This window comes from Sciurus vulgaris (genome assembly GCF_902686455.1).
Source record: "Sciurus vulgaris genome assembly, chromosome: 18".
Taxonomy (NCBI): domain Eukaryota; kingdom Metazoa; phylum Chordata; class Mammalia; order Rodentia; family Sciuridae; genus Sciurus; species Sciurus vulgaris.
Window position 1 is genome coordinate 97,505 of NC_136479.1, and position 26,805 is coordinate 124,309.

General features: G+C 58.0%; 3 protein-coding genes across 16 annotated transcripts in view; 1 reads left to right on the forward strand and 2 right to left on the reverse strand.

The window, feature by feature from the left end:
* Window positions 1-159: 159 nt before the first annotated feature.
* Window positions 160-15,844, reverse strand: RHBDF1 (rhomboid 5 homolog 1). 5 transcript variants are annotated; one of them, XM_079120833.1, is made up of 19 exons: window positions 15,041-15,115; window positions 6,780-6,920; window positions 6,580-6,710; window positions 6,262-6,366; window positions 5,663-5,876; window positions 5,060-5,269; window positions 4,865-4,987; window positions 4,636-4,793; window positions 3,903-4,157; window positions 3,685-3,796; window positions 3,487-3,561; window positions 3,243-3,404; window positions 2,342-2,442; window positions 2,156-2,219; window positions 1,719-1,813; window positions 1,432-1,507; window positions 1,264-1,364; window positions 992-1,145; window positions 160-818 (listed from the first exon to the last, which is right to left on the reverse strand). In XM_079120833.1, the coding sequence occupies exons 1-19, from the start codon at window positions 15,095-15,097 to the stop codon at window positions 399-401; spliced, it is 2,754 nt and encodes a 917-aa protein (XP_078976959.1). In that variant the 5' UTR covers window positions 15,098-15,115; the 3' UTR covers window positions 160-398. The 5 variants fall into 5 exon arrangements, with proteins under 5 accessions (XP_078976959.1, XP_078976963.1, XP_078976961.1 ...); XM_079120837.1 differs by having other exon boundaries at window positions 6,580-6,920; window positions 15,041-15,844; XM_079120835.1 differs by lacking the exon at window positions 6,262-6,366 and having other exon boundaries at window positions 15,041-15,112.
* Window positions 15,845-18,822: 2,978 nt separating this feature from the next.
* On the forward strand, window positions 18,823-25,778 carry MPG (N-methylpurine DNA glycosylase). The gene is made up of 4 exons (XM_079121869.1): window positions 18,823-19,063; window positions 20,186-20,419; window positions 22,421-22,625; window positions 25,322-25,778. The coding sequence occupies exons 1-4, from the start codon at window positions 18,944-18,946 to the stop codon at window positions 25,696-25,698; spliced, it is 936 nt and encodes a 311-aa protein (XP_078977995.1). The 5' UTR covers window positions 18,823-18,943; the 3' UTR covers window positions 25,699-25,778.
* The window catches only part of NPRL3 (NPR3 like, GATOR1 complex subunit), a 172,181-nt gene continuing 171,069 nt past the window's right edge, over window positions 25,694-26,805 (reverse strand). For all 10 annotated transcript variants that reach the window (XM_079121848.1, XM_079121851.1, XM_079121849.1 and 7 more), the window contains one exon: window positions 25,694-26,412. In XM_079121848.1, the coding sequence (XP_078977974.1) occupies window positions 26,247-26,412 (166 nt within the window). In that variant the 3' untranslated portion in view covers window positions 25,694-26,246. The remainder of the gene's footprint in view (window positions 26,413-26,805) is intronic.

Sequence of the window (26,805 nt, forward strand, 5' to 3'; positions counted from 1 at the left end):
CTCCTGACTGAGGGGGCTTCCCTGGGAGCTGGAAGAGCCTAAGGCTACACTGGACACTTAGTTCCCTGTTCTGCAGAAGTGTGCTCTCAGAGGCCAGGAACTGCAGGGTCTTGCTCCACAGCCCTCAGCCAGGAGCCAGGAAGAAGGACACAGCCCTGGTCAAGTTAGTGGCAGCTAAAACGCTCCCGGTCCATTTATTGGCCACATGAGGTGGTCGTCAAGGGTCTAGTTGGAAGGTTATCATGGGAGAGAGTGTGATAAATGCCCAACAGGATAAAGTCAGCAGGAGTGAGCAAGGCACAGGAGGTCTGTGTCAGGAAAGCAAGTCCACACAAAGCAGGCAGAGTCCACAGGCCCCTGAGTCTCCGTGCTTGTGGCCACCAGCACCCACAGCTGGCTCAGTGGAGCTGAGCGTCCAGTTCGTACTTCTCGCAGAACTTGTCAGTGAAGGGGATGCAGGTGAGGAACTCGCACCACTCACAGCGGACAGGATAGAAGTAGAAGAGGACCACCAGGCCGGCCAGCAGGCCCAGGAAGACCACCTGAAAGATGATGATCTGGCAGCGCTTGCGGTACAGGTCAAACTTGCCGAAGCTGATGTAGGGCAGGAAGGCAAAGGAGAGGAAGAGGCCGCTGATGAAGCCTGAGATGTGGGCGAAGTTGTCGATCCAGGGCAGCAGCCCAAAGGCAAAGAGGAAGAGCACCACAGCCAGCAGCTTGAAGAAGGCGCGCCAGGGCCGTGCCAGGATCTGCCAGCTCTGGAAGAGCTCCACAAAGAGGCAGGCCAGGATGCCAAACTGCGAGCCAGCTGGGCCCACCTGGAGGTAGGGTGATGGCTGTAAGCAGCAGGAATGAGCAGCCCGGCTGCATCTTCCCAGCCCACCCCCAAGGGCAGGAGCACATTGGGGCTGAAGGGCCAGGTAGAGGTTGGGCATTCCGTGTTCAGGCCACAGGCGTACACGAGGGTCCCTACCCTGGAAGGCAGCTTTACCTCCGCCCTGTAGGGCAGGAAGATGGCACTGGCCAAGTTGCCAGTGACACCACTCAGCAGGTAGATGATGGCTATGCGGTGCCAGCCTGCCAGCTTCTCCAGGTCCCGCAGCACAGTCATCTGGAAGCAGATGGACACTAGGCAGTGCAAGATCCTGTGGGCAGTGGGGGTGCAGGTGGGGGACACTCAGCAGGGAAGGTGGCTTCCTGCCACCTTCAGCCAGCTACTCTGAGGTTCCCGAGACTACCCACCCAGCCCACAGATTCACTTGCCCAGCGTGCAGGAACAGGGACAGCCACAGGCGATAGAACTGGTCGGGCACCTCAGGGTTGAGGAAAGGCAGGAGGCCACACACATCATCCATGCAGTGCACCTGTGCGGAGTGGCCAGTCAGCACTCAGTGGCTAGGGAGGAGGGGAGGGAGACACCCTGAGGCCTACCTGAGAACAGAGCGTGGCCTCCTCATGGAAATAGCCCCTCATGAAGTCACAGTACTCCCGGGAGGTGATCTCACATCTGGAAGGTCAGGGCCCAGATTGGAGAGTCACTGCTAGGGTCCAGGAACAGGCACCTGCCCCTACTACCAGGCTCAAGTTTCAGCCCCCACCTCCATTGTTGACCCTTTCTCCTTGTTGGAGTCTTGAGTTGTTCTGGGACTTGGTGGGGGAGAAAGCACAGCCCCAAGGCCATGCTCCAAGCCAGAGGCCTGTCTCAACTGCACACTCACCTGCCCTTGGTGCCAACACAGCAGGGTCGGCCTGTTATGACACAGTCCATGTGAGGGTGGTTGGTATGGTTCCCAGCACTGTTTTTAGTGCAAATCTGGATCACAAGTAGGGAGGAGCCAAGTTAGCTCCCACCCCGACTGTTGCCCTACACCTCACAAGTAGAAAATACCTCCCTCGACTTCAAGCAGACGATTACACATGAGCCTCAGCAGAGCCATCTGTCAAATTGGAATGTCATCAGGCCTTCAAAGTCTAGCCAGCCCTCTTGCTCTGATTACACGCTCAGAGCGACAGCCTTAGGTCATGGACAGGTTGGGCAAAGGCCAAGGGCATTGTGTCTGAAAATGTGGGATGGTCCCACCCAGAGGGATCTCTGGTACCACTGATGGGTGAGGTAGGACAAGCTGACTTCCAACAATTCCCCACCCCAGCTTACCGGCCACTTAGTGATGTCTTCTGGCCACTCATGGGGGTCCTCAGAGGAGGGCTCATCACACACCCTGCATGAGCCCAGTATATGGTCAGAGCCTGCTTTGAGTCCCTGGCTTTGGCACCCTCCCACCCAAGTTGACAAGGGGAGAAGCAAAGGCAGAAAAGGGGGTAGGTAGCCAGGAGGACTGACCTGGGGTCCTGGTGGCAGACAGAGCCAAACTGCCTCTTGTGGCCAGCAAGGTCTGGGGCACTGGGATGGACAGGCCACTTCACCCACACTGCCAGGGTGGACTGCAAGGACACGGGTCAGCCCTGGTCAGAACCCATTCCTTGCGAAGTTTAGTCAGCAATGGGGGCTCAAAGCCAGAATCACAGGCAAAGGCCCTACCACTGCACCCCTAGTAGTTCAATAGCCTGACTCAGTCACATATCAAGATAGATTCTGGCACTAGGAGCATAATTGCCATTAGCTCTTTATATATTTATTTGTTTTTGAGGCAATGGGGACAGGATGCAGAGGTGTTCTACCACACAGCCACACCCAGCCCCTCTTTACTTGTTATTTTTAGACAGAGCCTCACTGAATTGCCCAAGCAGGCCCTGAACTTGCCATCCTCCTGACTCCATTTTCTGAATAGCTGGGATTATAGGCATGCACTACAGCACCTTGCTCCTATTAGCTTTTCAAAAACAGCCTCTGAGGGCTGGGGTTGTGGCTCAGTGGTAGTGTGCTTGCCTAGCCATGTGTGAGGCACTGGGTTCAATTCTCAGCACCACATAAATGAATAAAATAAAGGTCTATCAACATCTAGAAAAATATTAAACAGCCTCTGCATCCTAAATCTGGAAACTGGCTTAGGTACCTCCGTGTAAGCTGTGAAAGGGTATACCCAAACCAAGATCAAATCAAAAAGTCAAATGAACCTTCCTGGGTAAGGAACTGGGGATGGAGGGGCGCAGAGGGAGCAGGCCTCAGAGTGTCAGGCAGTGCAACATGCCAAGAGCAGGGGTCGAAGAGAACTTGGTGGGGCCTGAGTCTGAAATAACTGCAGGAATAGCATACATAAAGGTGGGCCGGGCGCGGAACGCACCGAGCACTCTTCCTCCGAGGTCTGCACGCAGCCAGACCGGTCGTTTCGCACACAACAGGCGGAGTGCTTCTCACGCTCTCGAGCAGCGCTGATGAAGCTGTGCACCTGTGGGTCCTGGCGCATGCAGGGCGAGAACTTGGCACCCAGGTGGATAAGGGCCTCCTATAGGAGATGTGCAGTTGCAGCCCTAGGCCCCCTGCTGGCCTCAGGACCTCCAGGCTCCGCCCCCAGCCCCCACCCTCACCGAGCTGGGACCGATCCAGAAGTTTTCTTGCTGCACATACTTGACATTTTCATAGACACCACGGTTCCGCAGCACCTGAAAAGTCAGGAAGTGGGATCCGATCAGGTCAATAGGGCCCTCTCTTCCCAGAGAGGAGCAGAGGGGGTCCAGACCCTAGCCCCCAATCATCTGGGTCCCAGGTGAGTGCCAGGAGCTCACCGAGTCCACCGTCTCATGCTGCGAGAAACCCACGGGCGCGATGCCATAGATGCACACTGCTAGAATGGTGACCAGCGAGTGCACGAAGGTAAGCCAGTAGGTGAAGAAGGGCCTGCGGGGCAGAGCATCAGTGGGCACATCCCCAAGGCGGAGCCCAGGAACCTGCATCCCAACCCCAAGACATGTTCACAGGGCACACGTTCCCTCCCTGCGCCTACCTGTGGTCGTCCATGTCCTCAATCTGGCGCTTCACATAGCTGTCAATGCGCTTGCGGTAGGTGCGGTTGGTGAGCCGTCCCACCATGCCCAGCCCATACGGTCGCTTCTCCCTGGCAAAGAGCTTGCGCACTGGCACTGCAATGCGTTGGCCCCGCCTGGGTCCCAGGGCGCTCACCACCTCCTGTCGGAGCCGCACCTTGGGCTGCGGGGCTAGGCCGCCCTCCTTCTGCTTCCTCCAGCCTCGCTCCAGGGGCCTGCAGGGAACCAGTTCGTCACCTCCGGGGCCAGACCGCCACCTGCTGCTATCCCTCCCGATGCAACCAAAGCCAGCCAGTCTTTACCCTGCCTTGCACCAGCCTGGCTTGGATGAAGGGGATGGGGGTGCCAAGTCTCAGTTTTAGCCTCTTCCTTACCAGCAAAGGAGCAACCTCAGGACCCTCCCAGGGTGGCAGGAAGGGACCCCAGACCCTGCAAAGGTTGTGTACCTCAGTGATAGGTTACCCTCCTCCATGTTGGGGTCCCCCCGCTGCTGCACTCTGGGATTTCCCCAGGTAGGCAGTGAACACTGGGGACATGTCTAGCCCTGGGACCCCACTGTAGTTGCCAAGCTGAGTTCCCAGTACATTGGGAAACACTCTAGGCAGTGAATGCCGGTACACCCGCCTCAGGGCCCAGCTGCTCCTAAGGCAGAGGTTCCCCACCCCGTGGCCCCCACCTGCCAGCTGCACTCACAGCATCAAATGGCTGCGCTCAAGCTCACTGCGGTCCAGGGCCCCACCCGTGAGGTCGGCCTGCTCTGGGGCTTTCTCCCAGTCTTTGAGTGCTGCCTCTGAAGGGGACTCAAACACTTCATCCGGGTATGTGGACAGCTCCTCATGGAGGACACCTTCCTGAGCAAACACGTGAGGTCAGGTTGGACACAGAGACAGAGGCTGTGGGTGAGGCCCCAGGCTCTCCTTACCCGAGCAAAGAAGGATGTATCTAACTCATCAGGGAAATCTGCTGTGTCCTCCTCCAGGAAACTGGCAGGAGTGAAGCTTCGCCGCTGTGCCCGGCGCAAGGTGCCATCCCTAACGGAGCGACCCTGAGGGCAAGGAGGTGACCTTGGGACCTGATGGCCACTCAGCCCCCCCCCTCACCCGTGGCCCCCACCCACCTTCATCAGTGCTGCAGCGGCCCTGAAGCTCATCTTGGCCACAGATTCACGCTTGCGCCGCCGAGGAAGCCGGTTGAAACCTGAGCGGGAGCTGGAAAAGGAGCAGAGGGAGGCGGCTCCGGGCGTGACCGGAGTGTGCGGGGCGCTCGGGCCATCAGCAGTGTCGTCTGCCATGCGGAAGGCCCGGCCGCGGGCCAGAGGGTCTATGATCTGGTGGAGGCAAAGACAGTGGAGTCAGGCTGGGTTGGCGCCCAGGGCTCTCAACACACCAGAGCCATGCGCGCCTCACGTAGAGGGCACAACTGCTGCTACCTTCACTCCTGGGCCAGGCCACTGTGTGGGCGTCGCCCCGACAGCCACAGCACCAGCGGGGCCCCTCCGCTCCCCTTGCACTGCTGGTCCCCCTGGGATACTTGCCTATCCACAGGTTGCCCCTGTACCATGCCAGGACCCTCTGCCTCACCCAGGTCACCCTCCCCAGAGCCTCCCAGCTGCCTCCATGGATCACCAGCCTGCCCTCCTGACCAGGAGTTCAGGTAGACCTGCCCTGGACCCACCCAGGGGCTGGGAGTGAGGGGTCAGGATGCAGCAACCGCAGCGCACCTTCTGCATGCCCAGCTGGCACGGCCCCACGTACAGCGGGGGTGGCGTCTCTGTGCTGGTCAGCGACGCACTGTCCTGGCTGGGCAGGTCCAGCTCTCGGATGACCTGGGGCTTCAGCTTCCCGTAGCGCTGACTGCAGTGACGGATGCTCTTACGCTGCCACTTCTGGGTGCTGTCACTCTCCTTGCTCACTCCGAACCAGTCCGCTGTGCCCCTGGCACAGAAGCAATTCAGCAAGGGGCAGCCACAGCTCCCCTCCCAGGCAAGAAGCCTGAGGCCGTCCTCCGGGCAGCAAGCCCTGTCCCAGGCCTCCAGCCCCAGCCGCCCCAAACGGTCGATCCTGAGTCCTACAGGACTTGCCCGGTAGGTGTTTCACACAGGCCCTCACCCAACCCGAGTCCAGGGAAAGAGCTCAGCCCCAAGCAGCAGCCCCAGCCAGGCACTGCAGCCCCAGCAGGCTGGGGCCTTCAGACATGCAGACAAAACATGCTGGCACTGCCCTCAGGGCTCAGGAGCTGCCAGCACTAGCAGCCCTCAAGAAGCCACATAACATGCACACACCAGAAAAGAGCGACACACTCACGGCCTGCCTGAAGTACCTGAGCAGGAACCAAGAGAGGGGCTGGCGCTGGGGGGGCAGCCTGCAGGCAGCCCGGGGACCTGGGAGGGGCAGAGTATGGACTCGCCCAAAGCGCACCTGTCGGCTGTGAGGGGCCGGAGCATTAGGGTGTGGAGACAGAGAAAGTTGAGTGCTGGGCAGCAGAGAAGGGCAGCAGGGTGGCAGCAGTTCAGTCCCCAGGACAGGAGGCCCACAGCAGAAGAGAAAGCTGATACTACAAGGACTCCTGCTCCTTCCCAGCCCCAATACCTGAAGGGGGCCCTGTGTGCCTGCCTCTAGGGAGTGGCCAGGACAGTACCTGCGGATGGTCTGTGTGATAGATGTCTGGCGCTGCAGCACTGGCCGCCGGGGCTCATGGTGGGGCGAAGGGACATGGGCCGTCTCGGCTGGCATACTCACACTCCGCAGGAAAGTCTGGCGCTTCAGGGGCTGAGCAACAGGGTCATGGTGAGGAGCCGGGATGGGGCGTACCCACAGCCCTGGATAGTCTGCACCTACCTGCAGGAAGCTGGGTTCCTCTGCTGCTGGGGGCATCATAGCCGGGATGTCCAGCTTCAGCCAGGGTGGCTTCTTGCGCTGTAGACTGCTCGTGCTGTCCCTGCGGCCCTCACTCATGGTTCCAGGTGGAATGAGGCAGGCCTGGAGAGGGAAGGGTGCTCAGTAATGCGGCTGGCAGGCCCCTGAAGACCCACTGGGCCCAGACCCGAGGGAGGCAGAAGCAGTGATGCACCCAATGGGGTGGTCACAGCTCCCACCACAGAAGCCCAGCTAGTGCTCAGCAGTAGCATGTCGGCAGTTGCCTGGTTCCTCTCCACACAGGCCTCAGATGGCCACGTCCACGGGCAGCGCTTTCAGCACCTCCAATGAGCAAGGCACTTGAAGGTGCTTGGCACATGCTAGGGAAGACGTAAGACAAACCTTCCCTCTTGGAAAATAATCATCCTAAAAAAATAAGTGGGTTAGAAGAGATATGTGTGATGGACAGAAAACAGCAATGACAGCTGCTTGGCAGGCAGAGCTTGAAGGGGGTGAGGACCCGAGCACAGCAGGAACAGTGAGGCTCCCTGCCACCTGGAGCTAAGGCTTGCACAGGTGTGGCCCTAGCCTTGCCTTCATTTACAACTGTGGTTTCCACTACAGAGTCAGAGGCACACTACACACAGAACAGAGAGTGAGGCCCGTCCACTGCACAGAGGAATCTCCAAATTCGGAGAAAGTCATGGTTTCGCAGGTGGCAGAGCAGCAGCTGGGGCACCAGGTGTTTTTCTGCAAACCACATTCGCACATAAACCATAATGACCACCAGGTGGCGCCACATGCCCAAAAAAAACAACAGTAAGGCAGCTGGGGGTTTGCATGCCTGATAACCCTGAGCATCTGAGACCCCCCAACCCACCAACACAGGGGAAGACCCAGAGCATAGAAGCCAGGATTCAACTATAAGGCAAGTCCTGGCCTCCTTGGGACTCTATTACGTACATTGTTTGTACAAAGGACAATTGCTGCAGATCTGCACCCATGAGGGTCTGGAAAGCGGGCCCTCTGGAATTATACCTAGAGGACAGAAAACCCCAAGTTCCTCAGCCTCTTCAAAGTGCGCAAACCTCAACAAGCTGCAAGTGGCTGAGTGTGTGACACACCCACTGATGGATTCCACTTGGGAGTCCCCCTCTCAACTGCTTGAAGGAGATAAAAAAAAGTCCCACCCATACTGTAAAAATAGGAAAACTGAGGCATAGAGAACAGAAGCTTGCCTTGCTCAAGATCACATGTTCAGAGTATTATAACTAAGTACAGGCCCAGAGTGATACCCAGGGCTCCTACAGGGCTATATCCACCAGGGAAGGCCCAGAACACTGCATATGGCTCTTATGGGCCCTATACTGCCAAAGAATAAAGGTCTAGGGTGCCAGTCACAGCTCCCACTGGCCCTATGCAGACCAGGAACAGAACAGACAGTGGAAGGGAGTCCTCAGGGATGCCTACTCATGGCTCCACCCCTCACATACCAACCCCTTCTCCAAGCCGATTATGCACTGCTGGGCAGCTGGGGGAGGGGGGGCTCCCCTACTATGTGCCCAGGGGTCCCTCCCTGTCTGTCCTTAGGACCTAGGGTCAGGCAGCATTTGTCTGCATCACTGGGCCTGCCCATGCTGTGCCCCTGTTGCGGGGTGGAAGCCATGTCTGACACAAGGCCATCCTGACTGAGAAATAGATGAGGCAAGGTCCTCCTAGGAGCTGAAGCAAGCCAGCCCTCAGCACCATGTCCAATCCAGATCTGAGTGCCAGGCATCAACAGTGTCTTCCTCATCATCCTGCAGCCACCTTTCACAGACAGCATAGATTAAGGTACGACCACCTGCTGGCAAAATGACTTAGAGGCCACCTCAGTCTCAAATACTAATGGCAGAATCTGAGACACTTTCTAGTGTGCTGGGAAAGCAGGCGGAGCACAGGGGGGGCTCCCAAGCCTACAGAGTGGCCTCAGCACCCTCCCAGTCTATCAACCTCCTCCCCAAGGCTGTGCTGTGCCTGTGGGGCCTAGGAGGTAAAGAGCCAGACACTAGGCAGGATGGAGACGCCCTTGGCATTCCTGCTTAGTTCACCCAAGGGGCCACTCCAGCCCTGCCACCCAAAGCAACATGCCTTCCATCTTCTTACTTGGAAACACCGATGCTGCTGGTAAGATTGTTATAGGGTCCAGAGAGGAGCAGGGCCAACAGTAAAAACAGGGCTACTGTTGCTGGGAGTCCACAGGTGAATGCCAGGGACTGGCCTCTCCAAGAATCTGCCACCTGTGCCCAGCACCTCCAGGTGGCATCCAGGTGGCACCTACTCAGTAGTGCAGGCCCCTCTGCTACTGAGATGCTCCACAGGCCCATCCACACCAATCTCAGGCCTACACACATCCCAGGACCTGCGACCTGCCCTCCCACAACAGGAGCTCCCTGGTCTGGCTCTCCCAGGGCTCACGCACATGTGTGCAGTCCTCTGTCCTGTCACTGACCGGGCCAGGCTGGCTCCAGAGCAAGCACTGGGTATACACACTGACAACTGCAGAGCAAAGCTAGCAGGGAGGAGCCAATTCCTAAGACCCAAAGAGCCAGGATTCCTGAAGGAGAGGACCCTCGGCCATCCTGGGAGGAGGAGCTGCCTATTAGGAGCAATTGTGAGTGCGAAGGGGACAAGCCGTGAGGGAAAGGAGCTGTGACCATGCACAGGCAACTGGACCCACCAGCCCTTGCCTCAGATGGGCCTGCAGTTGGCCCCAAGAAGCACCAGAGACCTAAGCTCACAACAGATACTCCAGCCCCTGTCTGAATATCTAGGCCAACCCCTCCCGTGCTGAGGGGTGGCAGAAGGGTGCAGGAGAACCCATGTGGTCTAGGTCTGGCAGGCAGGGAAAGGACACCCACCCTGCCCCACCACATGCTGGGTGCCCCATCTCAGCATAGAGTCAGTGGGATTCACAAGTCTTGGGGGAGGAGCAGGCCCAGAACGGACAAGTCTGGGCCAAGGAGCAACACACTGCCCACCCACAGTGACCCAGTGCCCAGGCCTCCTCCAGGCACACAGTGGGCTCTTGTTCCCAGACAGCCTCAGGGCACTCTCCCCTAGTCTGGCCCCAGTGCAGGGGGGAACCCCAGCCAGGAGGGCATAACTTCCTGGGGTCACAGCATTAGTCACTCAACAGCAACAGGAGCTGGCCACATGCCCACGGAGGACGAAGTGGAAAGTGCTGGGTAGCAGCGCCAGTGGTGGCAGAGGGCCAGGAAGAGTCCAGTGGGTGCCCCTTGGGCACACCAAGCAGTCTGGGACGAGCGATGAGCCTGAGAGACAGGGAGGTCAGAGACTGGTGTGGAGGGTGAAGTGCAGTTACCATGGCAGAGGGCAGGCGGGGGAGCAGAGTCCTGCTGACTTGGTTCCTCTTCCAGGACAACTGGGGACCCTTCCGGCTGGCCCCAGGCGAGACGCAAGAAGAGACAGGAGCAGGGCATGGTGGCACACACCTGTAATCCCAGCAACTGAGACTGAGGCAGGAGGATCACAAGTTCAAAGCCAGTCTCAGCAACTTAGCAAGGCCCTAAGAAACTTAAAGAGACCCTGTCTCAAAATGAAATATAAAAAGGGCTGGGGATGTGGCCCAGTGGTTAAATGTCCCTGGGTTCAATTGCTGATACAAAAAAAAAAAAAAAAAAAAAAAAGAAAGAAAGGAACAGGAGGCATGAAGGAAGGGCCAAGGCCATGCCGCTGAACCATGTTTGTCCCCATCACCAATGGCCCTTAACAAATCCATTTTGCCATCTGAGAATTATAGCCATGGCATGAACCAGCACACAGTAGGTGCTCAATAAACAGCAGTTGGATCGGCAGCAGAAAGGCTGGTGCTGCGGACTGTGAGGTGGGGCAGGACAGCCATGCAGTTGGTGGTGTGAGAAGGCCAGAGCATGTGCAATGAGGGAGCCACTGGAGGACCAGACCCTGCAGAGGTGCTGCCATTAGCACGGTGTGGCCAAGAGGCACAAAGACACTGGGGCAGGTTGGCCAAAGTCAGCATGTTCTCAGGTGTGAGCAGCAGCCTTCTCTGCACTCAGGCCTGCCCTGGACACTCACAGGGCAACAGGAAGCAGAAAGCACAGCCAGCCCAGGAGATGGCCCACTACCGAGGACAGCTGCAACAACAGGCCCCACCTAGGACACCCACACAGTCATGTCCTCAGCTTACCCAAGCCTGGTCCCAGAAGGAGTTGGCTCCTCCAAGATCCCCCTCAACCTCTCTCTAACCCCTAAACTAAGGTCCCTGATTCTCCCTTGAGAGAAGGGTCACAGCTGCAGCCTAGCAGGATCCCACTTCTCCTCTACTGCCACTGTGTGGCAAAGGGAGGGTCATGGGCCTCCCTGCCTCCTCTGTAAGTGGCACTATGTTGAGAACACTTGCGGGCTCTCTGCAAACCACAAAGGCTCTTCAATCCTTCCAGGGGTCCCTCCCTTTTCTGTGGAAAAAGCAAGTTTCCATGTGGAGCAGGGCAGACCTGAGATGGAGCCAGCAGCCTTCACAGTACTTCTGTGCCTAGGAAGACACACCAGTTCCCTGCCTCCCATATCACCCACCTGTCAACTGCGATCACCCCAAAGAAGCACGCAAATAGACAGTAACAGAACAAGGGGCTTCCTTCAACAGGCCACCTATAGGGCAGCCTGATGGCATACAGGAAAATAAAAGTCCACCCAGGGAAGGGCACTGCCCCATGGCTAATCCAGCATATGTGGCCCAGGGGTCACAGTACCAACCCACTGGAGCTAACAGGGCAGACACACCTGGGGGTTAGGGGACCTGCCACACCAATCAGTCAGAAAGTGGGGGCAAGGACTTGGTTGCACCAGATTTCAACTGTGAAATGCCCACCAAAATGGACACATCTGGTCCCCAATATGGGACCCGGCAGGTTCCAGGAGTTAAGTGAAAGCATAGCACACACTCCTGGATGGTGGGGAAGGGGCCCAACACACCTGGCTGGGAGGCAGATGAGCAGCCCGTCACCAGAGTTCCCCAGAAGTGCCCCGACTGACCCTACATACATGCTCCCTCCTGCCCAGGCACCCTCAGGCTCAGCAACCTCCTGCTGGACCCACTGGATGCAGAATGAGCCTGGAATGGCACCTGGAGGAAACAGGAGCCCGGCACACCTGCATCAAGCATGATCCTAGCTGACCCCACCAATCTATCATAGCATGTCCATCTTACAGATAAGGAAACAGCCTCAGAAAGGCCAGTCACTGCCTAAGGTCACAGAGATCCCAAAGGAAGTCCAGGTCTACCCAGGAACTGGGGTGGGGGTCTCCATCTGCCTGTCCAACTACAAACCAGCTGTGTTCTTGGACTATGGAGGGCTATTGGGCTCCATATGCAATCTCCTGCCCCCAAACGGAGTGTCCTGCCCCCAAACGGAGGCACCTGGGTGGAGGGAGGACGGTGCCACCACTAAACACTGCCAAGGAGAAAACAGGAACCAAGAAATGGTATTCTGGGGCACAAAGTCTATCCTGTTAGACACTGAGGAGGAACAGGGATGGGCTGAGGCCACTAGGACACTGAAGTGTTTGAGCAGCAGCTGGAGTCAGAAAAATGCTGGGGAGATCCCCGGTGGTCCATGGAGAGTAGGAAGACCTGGGGGATCCTGCTCACCAAGGGGTCCTGGGAAAGGCCAGCTCCCCAGGGTAAGGATTGCCTGGTTCCCTGATGCTGGCCTCAGTGGGCCTGTGCAACAGGAGGGTATATGGGGAGCCTGGAGTTCAAGGGTCAGTGCCTTCAATCTAGGACCACAGACTCCCTGGCCCTTGCCCCATGCTCGCAATTACCCTGGTGCCAGAGGGCTCAGCTTCAAGGACCCCTGGAGCCCTAGTCTTCTCCCACCTCCAGGTACGGGCAGGGGGCTGGGGCTGGCTCCATGGGGGTGGGGAGATCCCAGCCTGAGACTGCCCAGGCTTCTAACTGAGCTAAACCTGAAAAGCCAGTTTCATCCTTGAATCTCCCGGCTCCAACAGGAAGTGCGCGCGGGGGGTGCTTTCCCTGCACCGGGTTAGGGCTTCCAAGCCCAGGCCCCGCCCACCCAGACAGACACGGCCTGAGCTGCACAGTGAGGAACTCCGGTCGGGACCGGTCAGGACCATCCCGGCGGAGGGCAGGAATGCGTGGGGGACCCCCTGCCCGTTCTCCACCCAGACCCACAAACATGTCCCCAGCGGGACACAGCCAGGCCCTCGCGCAGCGCCCAAAGCACCGGTGCGGCTGTCACCGGACGGGAGAAGGCCGGCTTCCAGGAACCGGGCCGCGGCCTGGGCTCGGCCGCAGCCCGCCCGTCCTGGCCACCAGGCAGGGCGGGGGCTGTCTTCGGAAGCGGCTCCCGCGGCCCTGGAGCCCGGTGTTCACGGACCGGTGCTCACGGACGGGGACGGCGCTGCGAAGCAGCAGGAGGCCCCGGCGCCGCACCCACAGCTGCTGCTGTTCCTCCCTCCCCCGGAGCGCCGGGACAGGGACGGTCCGAGACGCCCCGCCCTCCCAGCCCGAGCTTCCGACACCACCCGCCGGAGGTCGCGAGGCAGGAAGGCGCGGAGGTCCGGGGACTGAGCGCCCGGTCCGGGGTTGGGGCCGAGCCAATCCAGCCATGGGCCATTTTGGCGGCGCGCCGGGCCGCCTGCGCCGGCGCTCGGAAAACTCCGTGGAGAAAGTCGGCGGCCCGGCGGGCACGCGTCCGAAAAAGTCCCGGCGCGGCCCGGGCCTCCGCCGCCCTCCACTCACCGCCGCCTCTGGGCCGGGGTCCTCCGAGGGCGTCCGGAGGCGCCGGGAGGGCGCCCGCGCCGAGTCCCCGCCGCGCCCGCCCGCGCGCCGCTCCGGCCGCCCGCCCGGGAATGCCATGGAGCGAGGGGCGTGCGCGCCGGGGGCGGGCCCGGCCGGAGGGGCGGCCGCGCTGACTCAGGGCTCAGGAATGCGCGCCGCCCGCCGCAGGGCGGATGCGCCTCCTCCGGGAAGGACGCCGGGCTGCGCTTTCCACCGAGCCTGCCTGCGGAGACACCGGTGGCCCGGGTTCGGCGTCGCCTCAGCTTGTGCGGAAGGGCCTGAGGGAGCCGGTAGTCAGCGTCAGTCCCGGGCTCCGCGACCTCTCCCACACTCCACTGAGTCGAGTTTGTTCTGCTACCTGTGCTGGGGATTGGCGACAGGTAGCATGGAAATGGAAAGGGTCCGAGGATCTTAAAAACGGACTGCAAACTCCCTCCTAAGGCTGGCACGGACAAGCCACTTATCCCACGGGTCAGAGTCCCACGTGAGCATCCACTCCCCATCACGTATGAAAACACATCCCTGACCCAGGGCGGTGGCACACTCCTGTAATCCCAGCTACTCAGGCGACTGGGGCAGGAGGATCGCAATTTCCAAACCAGAGTTGGTAACTTACAGGCACCCTGTCTCAAAAAATTAAGAGGGCTGGGCATCTAGCTCAGTGCTACAGTGCCCCTGGGTTAAATCTCCAGTATGGAAGGCAGGCACACTTCTGATCACTCATTCATACATTTGCTTACACACATGTTCACACACCTGTTTACACACACAGACTGATATGCATACATCCCACTCAGGCGCACACTTTCATGGGTACATACTGATATCACTCGCATTTGCACTTGTACATGCTCATATTAACGTGTTTACACAATGATACACATGCACTCCATCACAACCACACCATGTCAGAGCAGTTAAACCTTCCCTTGACCCTGGGATCCCAACCCTGTTACCCCAGCAGGTGCTGAGCCTGGGCTGCAACCACCACCACTGAGATCCTGCCTGCTCTGAGTTAGACACAAAATGGCCCGTCTGCTTTCCTTCGAGGCTGCTGGTGGGGGTTTCCTAGCATCCCTCTCTCCTGACACTGGAGACAACTTGTACCAACAGCAAGGTCAGGCAGGGCTGTCCAGAAGCCGGGAGTGAGTGGTAGTGGGTCCAAGTTACCCATGGGTAGTGGTTTGGAGGTCTCCCTTCTTCCCACAAGTCACTCAGGCCTCAGAGGTCCACAAATGACCAGACCCTGTGCTGTTCACAAGGCCACTGCTGCCCAGGTCACATCCTTGGGGACCAGGTGGTATCAGGCCTCTGGGAACTGAGTTCCTGGCACCAAAAGTCAGCAAGCTACATCCAGTGCCCAACTACATGAACTGAAAATAAAGTTGACCACTTGGACCAAAGGTGGTGGTACACTTACCGGTAGACCCCAGAGCCCAGACCAGGGGCCAAATCCTCTGATGGCATCCCCATTCATCAAGGGACATAGAGGTATCCACTCAGAGTGAACCCTCTACAAACACAGGTGATATCAAAACAATTCTTGCACAGAGGGAGATAGTGGAAGCTTGGAGGTGGGGGATGGAGGAAGCTCCTTCACTGGGGAGAGGCTGCTGGTACATCAGGAATAACAGTGCCTGCACGTGCCACTCTTCCTCCTATGCCAGGCTCAGAGACAGGATAGTCTCCATTCCTAGCATTCTTGACCCCTGCCAGGGATAAGCAGGCCCTGCAGAGCCTGGATGCCCAGACTGGGCTGGCTGGGCCAGCAGTGACATCTCTCTGGAAAGTCAGGGACTGGGCTTGCCTCCAACAAATGCCACAGCTGGGCATCTGGTGTCTGTGGGTCTCCTCCTGAAGTGGGCATTGTAGGCACTATCCAGACCCATCTTGGAGACACAGAAACTCCCTAGCTGCCCGGAGCACCAACCACAACTGAGACACAACCCTAGCCAGGAGTCACTTTCAACACAAGAGAGTGCCAAAAAGGCAGTGTGCATCTAGCAACAGGTGAACAGCTTTCCTGTGTTCATTCCCAGGAGACTTCTCTGTTCCCAAGCTCCAGTGGATCTTTACCACTGAGCAACATCCCCAGTCCTTTTTACTTTGAGATAAGGTGGTCTCACTAGTTGCCTAGGCTGGCCTTGAACCTGTGATCCTCCTGCCTCAGCTTCCAGAGCCACTGGGATTACAGGTGTATACCAACACCCCTCACTCTTCCACTCCTGCAAACCAGCTTTCTAGCCCCTCCATATCAGGAGCAGGCCCCTGCAGGCATATCCCTATACCAGCATCCATGTCCAGGAATCCCCAGACTGACCTACCTTGGCCTCCTGAGCAAGGGCATCAAGACAGCATGAGCAAAGTAAAGTGGACATGTACGTGTACGTGTTCAGGCCACCTAGACGTGCCTGAACACATGTATTCTGCCTCATTGACCTATTCTCTGGTGGAGAAGTCCCCTAAATGGAATCCCAGTCCTTGGTTCCTCTCTTTTCCCTTCATCCACCCTGGTAAAATGGAAATCAGCTGCACTTGCCTAGCACACCCAGAGCTGTTGGGCAGCCTTCTGGTGATGGGCCAGTCTTGCCTACCCAGGTCTTGTGGAGCTCACGCCAGGACATGAGGGGGTGGGGGCCCTGACTAGTCCCAGTAAGAGTAATCCTGGCAGCCACCCAGGAATCCTCAGTTCAGCCTCCAGGCCATAAGTCATCGCCCCAGGGGGCCAGCCCCTGAGCTTTGGAGGGCCCGTGAATAGATCAAAAGAAACTTCCCCTCCCTGGGAAGCAGAGATGCAGGGATGGGCTTAGGACCAGCGCCTGGCTATTTGGGGAGGAGGCGGAAGAGGGCCAGGCTAGCAGGAGGCCTGAAGTCATAAGCTATTTATGAGGCAGCTGCCCCTTCCCCATGACCCTGGGCTTGGCAAGGGGGTCCTATTAGCTCAGGACTCAGGGCCTGCCAGCATTGGCAGTACTCCCTTCCCAGGGAGGATGCAGCCCACACAAACCCCATTAGACCTGCCCAGTGGCTGCCCTTTCTACCCAAGGAACTGCCCCACCCCCAGGCCCACCAGACACAAAGCCACTGAAGCCAGTCAAGGTGGAAGCCACTGTGCTGAGAAGGTGCTGCAAGGGTGCTCGTGTCTGATCTGTAGGAACTCACTGGCTGATCTTAGTTACGAAAGACTAAGCCAGTGTCCTGGGCTCCTGGGCCTGTGAGGTTGGAACCCTCCTCTCTTTGGCCTTTAGTGCCAACAGGAACTGACAGCCACATCCCCCACAGCTGGAGGCAGCTCCAGCCCTTCCACAGCCTGTGGGGGGAGGGGCAAGGGGGCAGAGCAGCTCCTGCCAGCACTGACCCCAGCCTTAACCCTTTCAGACCGTCAACGCCCATGCCTCCTCACTGCCATCCTTGCCTTCCCCAACAGGCCTCTTCAACACAGCAGCAGGGCACAATGGGGACAGGAGGCCCCCAGGCCCCTCTGCCTTCTGGTTCTACCTTCTCTTGCTCCTGGTCAGTCTACCAGCCAGCCCTGCAAACCACTGTGGGAAAGCCCAGCCCACCATTTCCAGCCTTCAGTGGGAGCCTAACACCACAACCAGGAAGTAGGGGGTAGGGAGGGAGGGCTTGCATAAACCCCACCCCCTGCTTCCCCAGGCCAGAACATCTGGAGAAATGGGAAGATGATGTAGGCCCCACCTCCTTCTGGGGCAGGGTCCAGGCTGCCCACCAAATGGAATGAGCCTTCCTTTCATCCCAGAGGACTAGAGAATCCTCCAGAATGCCCATGATTTCTACAACACCCACATCCTCCATGCCCTAACCAGGGAGAAAGGGGCCCACCTAGGGCCTCAGTTTTCCCTCCTAGATTGGAAGGGGAAGGGGTGGGGGGGCTGTTCCCACAGGAAGGGATAGTCATTGTTTGGGCGGAATGGCTGCAGGGGATAAGGAGGAAAGTGGGTGGGAGTTACATTCAGGCCTGCCTCATTAGCAGGGATTTATGACACATGCCCCCCCCCCCCCCGCCCCCATCCCCGGAAGCAGCCAGCAGTGCCACAAACAGCTGGGTGGCTTCCAGCAGGCAGCAGGCTGAGGCTGCCCCTTCCCTCCCCAGGAAGTCCTGGTTGGGGACCATGGGGGTGGGATAGCTGAGCCACAGCCAGGGTCAGAGTTCTGCCCATAAGCTGGTCAGCAGAGATGCAGCTGGAGACCAAGTGCTTTGTTCACCTGAGGGTCACAGACACATGGTCTATCCCTGTCCTATCCAGCACCTTTCATGCTGCGCCCAATTGCTCTGAGGCCTCTATGGTACCTTCCCAAGGCCAGGGTCACAGAAATCAGAGCTCCGGACAAGCCCAAGGGTCGGGTTGTGGGTGTATGGGTGTGTGTGGGGGTGGTGGTATGGTATCTGCACAGAGGCCCAGCAGACCCAGAGAATCCCCACAGGAGCAGAGGAGGAGCGGGGTGGCTCTGCTGGTATAGAGGCTGCCCCTGAAGGCTCCCTCTCTGGGCCTAGCACTCCCCTGCCAAGATGCAGGGCGGGAAGCAGGCGCTGGGCATGGGGAGCGGGCAAGAGTGTAGGGCAGCTGCCGCCCAGCAGGGCTGGTGTTCACGGGACCCCACAGCCCTGATCATGGCCTCAGACCCTTGAGGAGGCTGGCCACCCTCCAACTGGCCCGCCCAGGACGTGGGTGAGCTGCTCTCCACATCCCTGGGGTAGGAGGGGTGAAGGCTGCACTGCAGAGACAGAGTTCCCGCTGCTCCCCACTTCCTTCCTCTGACCGGCTGTAACGACCCCGGCCCAAGGGTCCACTTCCTGCCCACTCCACTCAATGCCCGAGGTGGGGGTAGACAAGTCCCTGCCAAGGGCTGGGCCGCCGCCTCCTGGCGCGCTCTCCACAGTGCCGACCGCGCCGCAAGGCAGGGTCTTTGAATCCGTCCAGCTGCCGGGCCATCTGACCGCTGGTGGGGGCGGGCTCTTCGGAGGTCGGTGACACGGGGCAGCCGAGATGCAGGCGGCTCACTGGGGAAAGGACCCAGCCGCCTCCGCGCGCTGCAGCAAGCGCAGGCTCCACCAGACCGGCTCCGCCCCTCTTGAGGCGCGGCCGCCCGGCAAGGCGCCTACCACGCAGGCGCGGACCCCGCTCACCCGCAGGGCGCCTCCCACGCAGGCGCGGCCCCGCCCACCTGCAGGGTGCCTACCACGCAGGCGCGGCCCCGCCTGCTTTCCGGGTGGCCACGGGGCGCAGGTCCGAGTGGCCGGAAGCTGGCGCGCGGCGGGTCTCGGATACCTGCGTACCTCGCGGCGGCGAGGCTGGAACCCATGAGAAAGCCAGAGAGTGCGCCCGCGGGCCCCGATGGGGCCTCTATTTCCTGGACGAGCCCGCCGCCCAAGAGCTCCCAAGTGACCGGATGCCGTGGGGCCGGCCAGAGGCCAAAGCGGGTGAGAGCGGGGCGCAGCGTCGCGGAGGCTGAGCCCACGGCGCGCTGGCACGGTGGGCCGGGCTGCAGAGACGGTCACGTCAGGGTCCATTCACGGCGGACTGGCGGCCTCGGCCAGATGTGGACCTCAGCACTGGTGTTAAAAATAATAGGTGTCTCTCGGGGCAGGGCGCCTTGGGTACCGCCGGAGACCAGCGGCCCAGGAAGGCGCCTCAGGCCCCACGCTCACCTGCCGCCTTCCTCGCCTGCTCCCCTTGGCCCCTGAACCGCTGAAGATGCGTGGTCTGGTTTCCTCTCGCCCCACTTGCTCCTTATTCTGACATCCTGGATACTAACGCAGAGTGCAGTTAGGGACTGACCGGGGTTACGCCCTGAGCACTTGGGATGGGGTTGGGCAGATGGTCAGCCCCATTCTCACCCAGCTGAATGTGTCGGGCCTCCTGGGCCAGAGAAGTCTGGGACAGTGAGAGTCCTGCCATCAGCAGGCAGTGGGGAAAGGAGCCTACAGTGTGTTTCTCTGCTAGGCTCTGCCCAGGTCTGGGCTGGGTTTTTTTGGTTTTGTTTTGTGATATCCAGGGTGCTCTACCCGTGAGCAACAGCCCCAGCCCTTTTTGAAACACGATCTAAGTTGCACAGGCTGGCGGTCAGCATGGAATCTTCCTGCCTCCACCTCTCTAATAGCTGAGATTACATGCACAAATTCCTGTACATGCGTACACTGTAAATTCCTGGCCAGGGTTGGGTACAAAGAGCAGGGTTCCAGAATCAAACTCAGAAGGTTCCCTGGGGTCCACATGATGAATGGGAACAAGAGGGTCCCTAGCTCTTCCTGTTCAGGCTTAGACATCCAGTCCCCTCCCAGGTCCTGCAGCCCTGGTCCCCAGGCTGTGCATCTCCCATGTGTGAAGGGTCCAAGGGGTAGTGTCCACCTGCCACCCAGCAGCCCGTCATCACCTGAGGCTGAATATGTCAGCTGTGGCATTGTTCGTGCCTCACAGCAACCCATGAGGTGGGCACCGCAGTTTGCTGATGAAAAAAACTGAGCTTCTGAACTGCCAGGGCCTGTTTCACCACACGGTTACCTGGTGCCTCCTACTCAGTGCTTCTGTTTTTCCCACTGCAGCTTTCCCGAAGGATGGGGCAAAAAAAGCAGCGACTAACAGAGGCAGAGCTGCAGCAGAGCCCACTGGACACAGCCCAGACGCCTTCCCCAAAGGACCCCCACTTGAGACCAACCTCTGCCCTGGGCCCCCAGCGCAGCATCTATTTCTCCAGCCCACAGGGCCACCCTGCCCGGCTGGGGACAGAATTTTTTGACCAGCCAGCCGTCCCCCTGGCCCGCGCCTTTCTGGGACAGGTAATATAAACAGTGGTATGGTCTCTGCTGAGGTTGCCATCATCAGGCCCTCACCACTGTTCACAGCCTGACCTGACCCTCAGTGGACCGTCCTTGTACTGGTGCAGTTAGCTGCTTTCCCCCCTGAAGATCCTCGTCTTACTCATCTGGGGCCACTGGGGGATGAGGAGATGGCTGGTGCTGTTTGCCCCAGATGGAGGCAGGGCTGCCACCATCAGCCTTCCTATACTCGTGAGGACAGGAGCAGTTCACTGCCAGTTTTCCCACCTGGGACATGGAAGCTTAGTTCCTGTCTACCTGGGGCTCCTCAGGGCAGGTCATTTGAAGGTACTACAGCACTGTTGGCCCTGTATCATTGAGGGGCCAGCCACCTTCGCCTGCTGTTTCCTGACAATCAGCACTCCAGTCGGGATGACGTTACTGACAGTTTTAGACACATGGGATCTGTGTGGCCACTGTTGGGCTGCCAGCATCAAAGTTGCCTTGGTTCAGCCACCCTCCCACCCCATGGTTCACAGTGCCAGCTCTGGCCTCCCAGTAGCCCCTGTGGCTTATTGTAGGTACAGGATCTGGGCTCTGCCGGACATATCAGAGTGGGAAGCAGGGACCATCCTGCGGTGGCCTGCCATGCTTCCTGTCACTACCCATGCACAGCCATGGAGTCCTGGCTGGGTCCATCTGAGTCCCATCTGGGTATTGTTCCCGGATGCCAGAGTTCCAGAACGGGCTTACTGGCTATCCCAGAGATTCCCTGGTGCCCTTTGTCTTTTAACAAGCCTACTTTGAGGTTGAAATGACCAAGGACTCTGCCAGTTTCTGTGACTAATAGAAAAACCAGTGTCAAGAGTCTGGTGCTGGGCTGAGGTTGTAGCACAGTAGTAGAGCACTTGCCTTGAATGTGTGAGGCACTGAGTTCGATCCTCAGCACCACATACAAATAAGTAAAATAAAGGTCCATTGGCAACTAAAAAAATATTAAAAAAAAAAAAAAAAAAAAGTCTGGTGCTAAGCCAGGTGTGGTGATCCACACCTGTCATTCCAGTGACTCAGGAGGCTGACCTAGGAGGATCACAAGTTTGAGGCCAGCCTCAGCAAGTTAGCAAGGCCTTAAGCAACCTAGCAAACCCTGTCTCAAAATAAAAAGGGCCAGGGATGTGCCTGAGTGGTTAGGTACCCTGGGTTCAATCCCTAGTACCAAAACCAAACAAACAAAAACAAAATTGGGTGCTGAAAAGAGAAAACCCTAGCCTAGTAGAGAAGGGATGAGATTCTGTTGCCATGAAGATGCTGCAAAGGTCAGAGAATCCTTCTGAAAGTACCTTAAATATTGAACATTTATGATATGACCAACAGTATGTGGGGCAGGTGCACCCCAGGATTGATGGTCAAGGACCACAGCGCATTCATCTCTATTCAGTGTCCTCAGCACATCATTTCCCTTTAGTCCCCTGTCATACCTACTGGAGTCTGTTGACAAGGTGATGTCCAGCAGAGAAGAGGGTACTCACCCTATGTCCCTTTGGTCAGGGAGGACAGCCTTTTCCATAAACTCCCAGTGAGTGCTCTTGCAGACCCCTCATCAGGATCACCCTCTCATCAAAAGGTTTATTTCAGGGCGGAAGATATAGCTCAGTGGTAGGGCGCTTAAGAATGCTCAAGGTCCTGGTTTAGTCTTCAGCACTGAAAAGTTAAACAAGTTGCCCTGACGACTCAGACCACTCTGAGCTGAAGGGGTGCTGTCTCCCCCAGGAACCTCTATCAGAGAGCTAAGGGGCACTCCCTGCAGAAGGGCAGCTGGGTCCCAGGATACCCAGGAGGTGTGGGGGCAGGCTTGTGGCCCCCATGATGGCTTTTGGGCTCTAAATAAGAGCAAGGGAAGAGACAGATGGGAGGGACTGTCTGAGCCTGACACTTTCTGAGCTAGTGAGAGGTTGCACAGGCTGGGGACTGTCAGGATGGGTGGAACCCTGTCCCTTCTAGCCCTGAGCAGACTACCCACAGGTCCTTGTCCGGCGACTTCCTGATGGCACAGAGCTCCGAGGACGCGTTGTGGAGACCGAGGCATACTTGGGACCAGAAGATGAAGCTGCCCACTCGAGGGGTGGCCGGCAGACCCCCCGCAACCGCGGCATGTTCATGAAACCTGGGACCCTGTATGTGTACATTATCTATGGCATGTACTTCTGCATGAACGTCTCCAGCCAAGGTTAGTGATGTTGGCATTAAGGGAGCAGAACTGGAAGAGCCCCCTCAGCTAGTACTTGGGGGACCCCCAGGACGACTGGGTAGGTGGGCATATGAGGAAGGAGCTGCCATTGCCAGGGCCAAGTTCAGGTTTCAGGAGCTCTGGCTGCATTGATAGGGCACGGTTGGCTAAAGGGGCTGGGGCCCTATGAGATAGAGGCCCTGGGACAGACCTGAATGCAGACCAGACAGATTCCATGAGGTCACCACTGATCCCAGAGCTCAAAGCTGATGTCAGAAAAGCACTGGGGTAGATGTGGAAGGGGCAAGTTGTAGGGAAGCATGGGACAGATCAGTCCAGACTGAGCTAGGCAATTGCAGGAGCCTGTCAAGTGGCCTGTTACGGGGTCTGGTCAATTCCCAACCAGGAGCAATTCTGCCCCTTAGGGGACATTAGGCAATGTCTGGAGACATTTTTGGTCATTCTATGGCTGGGGGTGCTCCTGGCATCTGGTGATTGGAGACCAGAGTGCTGCCAACCCCCCTACAAGGCACAGGACAGCCCCCACCACACAGAAGCCTCAAGCCTGCAGTAGCTGGCTTGGTGTTTTGGGAGAAGCCCTCACTTATGAGTCCAGCTCTGGTGCAGACTGTCCTGGGTGAGCATGTGAGCAAGAGACTGGGCAGGTCCTTAGCTCAGAGCACCATCCTGCCAAAGCCACTGCTGACCAGGAACATCACCTGTCTGGCCCACCTGGCCAGCCAGTCCCTGCATCATCTGCTGAGCCTTCTTCACCCACTCCCAGACAAATGCTTGGGGAAACCAGTGGGGGTCATAGTCCAGTATTTCCCAGGCCATGTGTGAACAAGCACAATGACAAAATTTCGGCTGTCCAGAGCAGACCATTGGGGATGTGAAGTGCACAAGCCTTGGAGAGTGGAGGCCACAGGGACTGTAGGACCAGCAAGACTATCCCCATGCCTGGCCCAGAGCAGATGTGGAATAAAGCTCTGGGTGACTGGTTATCCAGGAGGGTAGAAGAACTTCCTGGAGGGCCATGGTCACTCCTGAGAGTTGGTCACAGAGATCCTTGTTGGCAGTGGAACTAACCTCAAGCAGGAAGGGCTGGCCTCAGAGGGGAAAGACTGGGCCTAGAAATGCTTGATGCTGTAACCAATGAAGTGGCAGCAGGGATGTGACCTGTTCCTTTCTGAATATGTGACCACGATGCCCCAGGAACGTCCAGGTTGGGGGGCAAGACCCCACATGGGTGAAGACAGTTAGGGTTGGGGCCATCAAATGAGTGGTGGTTGAGGATATGGTCATCACCTGTACAGGTGGAGGCAGCACATGGAGATGTGGAGGGGCTAGGTTCAGGAAGAGAACAGCCAGACTGCCAAGGCTGGAGCCACTGGGCAGCAGAGCAGGGGCGAGATGGTGGAGGCTGGATAGGAGGAGAGCAAAGGTGATGTGAGACATGCGTTCTGTGCAAAAGAGCCAAGAGAGGGGGTGTGCCAGAGTGGGGACTGAGCTGCTCTTCCTTTACAGGTGGCTCAGCAGTGGTCTGCCTGATTTCTGCAAAAGTGACTCAGGGTGGGCACAGAGGGTGGGCACGTGGCAAGCTGGAGGCAGCATACAACTCAGAGGGACTGGAACCTCCAGGCTTTGTGTCTTGAATCTCTTTGAAACCTGGCTGGTTACAGGGCATCTGGTCACAAGAACCCAGCACTTGCTGGTTGCAGGCTGTGCTACAGGGGATGGCTCCATTCACTTGGACTGGCCCTGGGTACTGATGCAGAGGCTGGGAGGAGACCCATCTGGCCGAGTCCCAAGGGTGGGGACTAGCTTGGCCATATTCAGGCCAAGCTTGACTCCCAGGTGACTGGGAGTCCAGGGTGCACAGGTGAGCAGCCTTATTGGAGGGTCAGAGTTGTTCTGGCCAAGGTCCAGATCATCATTGTCCAAGACCAGTAATAACAAGGGCCCTCCCAGATGTTTGAGACAAGAGGAATTTAGGCATCTGTGCCTTCTTGGTGGGCCCCTGAAGTAGCCTGACCTGGGCTGGAGGAGATCCCCTAGGGAGGTCTTATGGACATCTCCTCTTGACATGCTTACAGAGGGTTAGTGGACAGTCCTTCCACTGAATCACAAGCTGGGGCTGTCCGAGCATCCTGTACATGCTGGTGACTGCCCAGGCCAATTTCCAAGCTTGGCCAACAGGGATGGTTAGTGGCAGACAGATGGGAGAGCAATACTCTCTGGCTAGGAATCTGAGTCAGCCCAAGATTTCCCACTTCTTAGCAGGGTTACTCCAGCCCAGGAGCACCAGCGGTCTGGGGCTTCACACTTGGTGCCAAGCACAAGATGAAGGGAAAGAGGCTGTGGTTGTAGCTCAGTGGTCCAGCACTTGCCTAGCATGTGTGAGGCACTGAATTTGATTCTCAGCACCACATTAAAAAAATAATTAAAGAAAAAGATGAAGGAAGGGAAATACCAACGCCATGTGGTGGCAGGCAGGCAGGTGTCCCTCCAAAAGGCACAGCTGCCTTGTGGATGCAGGTATGCAGCAGGGAAGCCAGGCCGAGGGGTCTGGACACAGGGAGATGCAGACCCAGAAGGCAGTGACCATCCGTGCAGCACTGACACTGGAGTTGCACAGGAATGGGAGGACGGGGGCCAGGGAGGCTCTGCTTCCAAACTGTCCATCTGTTCAACAGGGGATGGTGCTTGTGTCCTACTGCGAGCACTTGAGCCCCTTGGGGGCCTGGAGACTATGCGCCAGCTTCGCAGCAACCTCCGGAAAGGCACCCTTAGCCGCACTCTCAAGGACCGTGAGCTCTGTAATGGCCCCTCCAAGCTGTGCCAGGCCCTGGCTATTGATAAGAGCTTTGACCAGCGGGACCTGGCCCAGGATGAAGCCATGTGGCTGGAGTGTGGTCTGCCAGGGCCCAGTAGGCCAGCTGTGGTGGCAGCAGCCCGTGTGGGCATCAGCTATGCAGGGGAGTGGACCCAGAAGCCCCTGCGCTTCTACTTCCAGGGCAGCCCATGGGTGAGTGTGGTGGACAGAGCAGCTGAGCAGGACACACAGGCCTGAGCAAAAAGCCCATTCAGACAGGCATTTTAATTGTTTAAAAACCAAATAAATGCTTTTACTTTACTGTTTGTCTTTGCAGAGCCCCTGGCTGATCCGCATATGCCTAAAGCCAGTCCTTCCAGGGTTAGGATCAAGAGGAAGAACCACACAATACACGCACATTCTGGGGCAGGGTCCTGGCAGGAAGCTTAGCCGCCACCCACCACAAGGGTGGCCTATGTGCTGTGGTGAGGCTGGGGCCAGGAGAGGACCACAGCAGTCTGGGAGGAATGCAGTGCATGGAGAGCAGAGGTGGTGCTGGGTGAGGGAGCCACACGTGCAAGGACACGGTCCTCACCAGACACAATCTAGACAGCCCCCTTCAGCCTAGTGATGCTAAGGCTGTTGCAAGGACCAGGAGCAAGTTGAGCACAGAGAGTGGTGGCCCCACAGCTGCTGCTGGATGGGAGCAAGGTGCCTGTAGCAAGGTCAAGAGCTCTGCAGGCCTTCAGTCAGGCCAGGGCTGGCAACCCACAGTGCCTACCCTCACGCCCCATTGGTTTCCTGGCTCATGTGAGCAGTGCCTGGAAGACAGCAATGACAGGGTCCTCATGGGTGGTCACCACCAGCACACTGCGGAACTTGTCGAAGAGCATGAGCAGCTGGGAGCGCCGAGTGTTCTCATTGTACATGATCTCCTCCAGGTGGTGGTGGCCACGGAAGTAGTGAAGGAGCCTGGGGGAGGGGTGGCATTAGCCAAGACCAGGCCAGCACCCTGAAATCCTCTGTCCAACAACCACAAGTGTGGTCAGCTCAACATCCTGGGCCCAAAACCCACTGGAGTCCCATGACCAGCAGTGGGCATGAAGTGGTCCTTACAGGAAGCACATCTGCCTAAATCTAGAGCCACTGAAGCCTGCACCCCAGTATGGGGAAGAGGCTGCTTGAGGCTCCTCTGTTCTGTGCTGCTGTGGTCACTTTCTGCAGCTAAGAAGAGCTGCACATGCTTCTTTGAAGGGTCTGGAGTGTGGTTTACACATAGTGCTGGCAACCTTACCTCTCCTAGGAAACCACACACCTCCAGTCAGGGTTGGGTGACAGACTGTCAGACCTATAAGATGCAGGGGT